Source organism: Eurosta solidaginis, chromosome 2, assembly GCF_040869045.1.
Source record: "Eurosta solidaginis isolate ZX-2024a chromosome 2, ASM4086904v1, whole genome shotgun sequence".
Classification (NCBI taxonomy): domain Eukaryota; kingdom Metazoa; phylum Arthropoda; class Insecta; order Diptera; family Tephritidae; genus Eurosta; species Eurosta solidaginis.
Genome location: NC_090320.1, coordinates 215,566,501 through 215,571,221, shown reverse-complemented (window position 1 = coordinate 215,571,221; position 4,721 = coordinate 215,566,501). Strand labels below are relative to the sequence as shown.

At 37.5% G+C, this 4,721-nt stretch overlaps 1 protein-coding gene across 1 annotated transcript; it reads right to left on the bottom strand.

The window, feature by feature from the left end:
- Positions 1 to 416: 416 nt before the first annotated feature.
- Positions 417 to 3,288, bottom strand: LOC137241815 (EF-hand domain-containing family member B-like). The gene is made up of 3 exons (XM_067769204.1): positions 2,774 to 3,288; positions 2,542 to 2,715; positions 417 to 1,182 (listed from the first exon to the last, which is right to left on the bottom strand). Exons 1-3 carry the CDS (start codon positions 3,286 to 3,288, stop codon positions 417 to 419), a joined length of 1,455 nt encoding a protein of 484 aa, XP_067625305.1.
- Positions 3,289 to 4,721: the final 1,433 nt, after the last annotated feature.

The window sequence follows — 4,721 nt, the reverse complement described above, 5'->3', positions numbered from 1 at the left end:
GTTCCTTTGTTTTGCAATTTTCCAGCTCGTCTTAATCGTATGACAAAATAACCGACAATGCGGGTTCAGCGGTATATTGTAAAAGGTGGGGATAAGTAACCATCCGCCAAAGCAGTATCCCGTGCCATAGTAACGAGGAGGCTCAGTATCGGGAAGGTTACCTTCGAATACAGCCGAATATGTCCCTTGGCTGCAAACCATCCAATGCGCATGGTTCGCAGAGCACCCTGGGTTATTGGGTTGGCAGTACTTGGTCACCGACATCCAGCCGCCCTCAGCGTAAATGAAGGTCCCTAAGACGTGCTATTGTGAGGGGGTTTGACATAAGGCTATGTGAGATCCTTATGGACCTGTAATTTCAACCTAAACTAACCTAAAAAAATATTTAATTCTTCCCAAAATCTTTCGTAAATTTTTTATTTTTTTAGAATATGCATTACTTGACGCATTTCATCCACTGATATCAATTCGGTCGAGCGTTGCAAATAATTTTTCACTGTCGTCCAAATATTTTCAAATTTTTCATCGTCTAACAAATTTTTATATATTCGGCGTAATTCATGTTTGGCACGTAATTTTGCAAAATCACTTGGAGCGAGTCCGAACTTCATTGGTATATCGGGCGAAATCACATCCTTTACTGTTGTTGGTTCTTCATGTTTGAGGCTTAACCTTTTTAAAGTCCTTCCCTGTACTGGTGGTTTTTTAAGATCTTTGCACATAAACCGATAAGTAGTATCTTTATTATAAATATTTGGAGGCATTTTCGATATATTGCCTGTCTTCGGGATGGGATATTGTATGTGCAACAATTTCCATAGCTCTTCGTATTTCACAGCTTCGGTTGGTTGGCCTTCATCCTCGATTAATTGGAAATGCCGCAGTGCTGTTATTACATTTTGCGGATTGCAATAAACTAATTCTCGACGCATTATTTCAAAAATTTGTTTCAGCGGTAGAAGTCCGGTTTTCTTAACATCACTTGCCTCCAAGGCCAATTTCAAGTCTTGCATATGAAAGTTCTGACGCTCGAATAGATTTTGTCGTATCTTATTTAAATGACCTATTGCATCGATAAGGGGGCTTGTCCGTTCACATTGATCTTGAACCTCAATCAGCGCCTTGACGTTGCAGTAATCGCTCACAGTTCGCACTCCCAAAGGCGTATCTGGGGTAATATTTCTGAAAGAAAAAAACAAAGTTTTAAAAAGACGCTGGTGATTAAGTCTATTTAGCAAGCGTCTCGAGAAGGTCACGAATGCTTGATGCTTGCCGTAAGGTATGCCCAGCTTAACCTGTCAAAGGTTGAGGTTCTTGTTAAAAGTTGGTAGTCAACCTAGGGTAAAGTAGAGATCCAACATACTGCACTTATTAAAAGCACTGTATTTGTGCCATAAAGTCAGACAAACTAACTGGCGTTCTTAGACGTGCTAAGTAAGGAGAAGGGTGTGGACAGCTGATCGGTTGAGCGGTGGAGCACTCGGTCGTTTCCAAAAGTAAAGCAAGGGTAGACTAAGTCGAAGCAGAATAATATCTCACATTGGATAATGGTAGTAGTAGTTAGGACCAGATATTGTCTTCTATGGCAGGGAGCCCGGTGGTTGGCAATAGTTGTTCGGTAGCAAATAACTATGAGAACAGGTGGGGAATTTACAACAATAACAACAACAAGCAGCTGTACTGCAATAAGACGTGATGAATCTAGTGGGACTAGAAAAGCGATCACAGCTTTTCCTTCCTTTACTTTCTTTTCATTTCATTTTCATTCATTTCCTTCCCTTTCCTTTTCTTTTATTTTCTTTCGTTTGCATCGCTTTCCTTTCCTTTCCTTTCCTTCTGTTTCCTTTCATTCCTTTTCTTTCTTTTCCTTTCCCTCCCCTTCCTCTCCTTTCCATTTCTTTCCTTTCCTTTCCTTTCTCTTGCTCTCCTTTCCATTCTTTCATTTTCTTTCCTTGCTTTTCCTCTCCTTTCCTTTCCTTTGTGTTTTTATTTTATTTTTTTGTATTTTATTTTCTTTTTTAATTTGTTTTATTTTATTTTAATTTTTGGAATTTTATTTTGTTTATTTTATTTTATTTTTCTTAATTTGTTTCTATTTTATTATATTTTGCTTCATCTTTTTAATTTTATTTGATTTGATTTTATTTGCTTTTATTTTGTTTTATTTTATTTTACTTAATTTAATTTAATTTTATTTTGTTGTTTTATCCAATTTTCGGATGTGATTTTTTTTGTTTTATTTTATTTATTTATGTTTTGTTTCATTTTATTATTTCATTCATTATATTTTATTTTATCAAGCAAAGTAAAAGGTTGAAAATAACAGGCACCCTATTATGTGTACACATTAGTTGAGTGCTGAGTGCCATCTCTCATAGTACTAATCCAGATCGTAACAATGACATTTGATAGTGATCCAGAACTTGATGAGTCTATGGAATGCTACTGTTATGAAACCATTGCCACCACATGAGACAAGGAAGAAAGCAGACTACAGTAAGGGTAAGGATATAAGAATTTAGTTGATAACTTTTGTATTACCTTTTAATGGCATGCCCCAAATGGCCCATAGTTCTTTCAAGGAATTGTTTTTGCGCCTTACTCACAACAATTAAATTATCACATTGCTCCATAACTCTTTTAACATTTTTTCCATTGATGTCTACATCGTAAACTATACCGAAATGCGCATTAGGATTAAATGGCTTCGGGTAGCTGAAACATAGAAATATATTATCATATCGGAAAGTTTTGATGTTTTTCAAAATCATACTGTCGTCTTATTTGCTCCCCAGGCAAGTAGTGATTATGACTAATAATATATTTGTCATGCCAACGTATATATTCGCGATTTACCTCTTCCGGAGTTTTATGGGGAAATACAAGATCATATGCGGGTTCCGATCTAATTAAGGCATAACCAAATGTCGTATTATCGTTTGTAATGTTTTCAGGTTTCGAGCCAGCTGGAAAGACTTTTCCGAGTTCGGGTTTCTTAAAATACATATTTTCGGCAAATTTTTCTCGAAATTCAACAAATCTGCTCTTTTTTGATTCTGGACTAAGTAACTCTTTTACATTTTCCTCTGGTACACAACGATGGTAGGGCAAGAGGTCATCGCGGAATTCTTGATATTTTTTACGCCGTTTTGTACGCAACACATCTTCTGCTGCCTCTTCTACAGAGTACATTTTCATTGCACTTCCGGTTGATCCTATTTTCACGGTACATATTCCAGCCGACCGCATAGTTGGGTTGCGATCTACAAATTTACCACAGTTACTCATTTTTCTAAAGGTTGGCTCAGGTTAAAGCAAACAAAAAAAGCAAATATCGTTAGATTACAGATTTTTCACTAAAAAAATTTTAATAAACAATTTTATATGTCAGAAGAGAACTTTGGAAGTTTTTAACTCGGCGTTTCCTTCCAAATAAAGAAGGTATTTCCTTATTTATTTATTTATTTGTCTACAAATTTAACAATTAATGAGACTGAATATAGTTAGGTAAGTTTAGGTTGAACTGGCCGGTCTAAGTTCGTTTTAACGACCAAACTGAAAAACCCTATCAAAAACCAGGACCTATGTTATAAAATAACTCCATCCTCTTGGCAAATACTAGAAGCTTCCTAGGACTTAAGCCACTTGCTGCTTCTAGATCTGACAGCTGTATCACTCCTAATAGCTGGAGTCTTAGCCTGGGAAGTGCAGGGCACGAGCACAGAACGTGCGCGATCGTTTCCTCCTCCAACCCGCACTTCCTACATCTGCTATCACTGACCAAGCCTAGTTTAAAGGCATGTGACGCCAGAAGACAGTGTCCAGTCAGGGTATCCGTCATGAGTCTACAGTCTCTCTTTTTAATGATAGAAGCAACTTTGTTAGTCTAAGGTTGTAAGGCGTACACATAATCTTGAACCCACGCCTTTCCCGCTTGGTCGATCATGTGCACCTCTCGCCTTCGCTTAATCTCGCGCAGTCTAATTGGGACGTCTACGGATCAAGCTTCAAGGGATGCGCCCTTTTTAGCTAGTTCATCCGCTTTTTCATTCCCATATATTCCCATATGCCCTGGGACCCAATATAGATGTATGCTTCTCCCTGTCCCGATTCTCTTCAGAGACTGCTTATACTCTAACACGCATTTAGATGCTGTGCTATGCGAGATTATTGCCTTAATTGCTGCTTGACTGTCAATATAAAAATTAACACGGTTGCAGCTTAAGCTATTCTCTTCCAGGGTTTCTACTGCTTTGGTTACGGCTAATATTTCCGCTTCGAAAACGCTACAGTAATCCGCCAGCCTGTAGGATCTGCTTATTTCCGGATCAGCACAGTATACCGCAGACCCTACTTCTTCCACTACTTTGGAACCATCTGTGGAATATAGTTACAGATTACAGATAAATTACAGATGTATACAGAGTGAACAAAATTTATATTTTAACGAATTATGGGAAATTCCGCTTATTTGAAACCTTCCGCTAACGTTCGAATCGCTAAATTGTTGAATAAATCACTCCAATATTCTGTATAGCAAAATGGTCTTTATTTGACTACTTTGAGAGTAGTACAATTATACTTCACAATTATACTTCACTTCGCAACTGATAACATATTTAAATCAAACTGATTCCTGATTGTTCAGCTTGCGTTGCTTTTATACTCTCCGTTTGTTCGTTCACATATTTCTCCAAAGGTCTAGACGTTTCACCTTTTAG

What these genes read in the sequence shown, in the direction of transcription:
- LOC137241815 (XM_067769204.1), bottom strand. Translation starts at nt 3,288, where the DNA reads ATGAGTAACTGTGGTAAATTTGTAGATCGCAACCCAACTATGCGGTCG. An exon ending in GGGGAGCAAATAAGACGACA is followed by an intron (nt 2,716 to 2,773) that starts GTATGATTTTGA and finishes TCTATGTTTCAG; the next exon opens with CTACCCGAAGCCATTTAATC. An exon ending in TTGGGGCATGCCATTAAAAG is followed by an intron (nt 1,183 to 2,541) that starts GTAATACAAAAG and finishes TTTTTCTTTCAG; the next exon opens with AAATATTACCCCAGATACGC.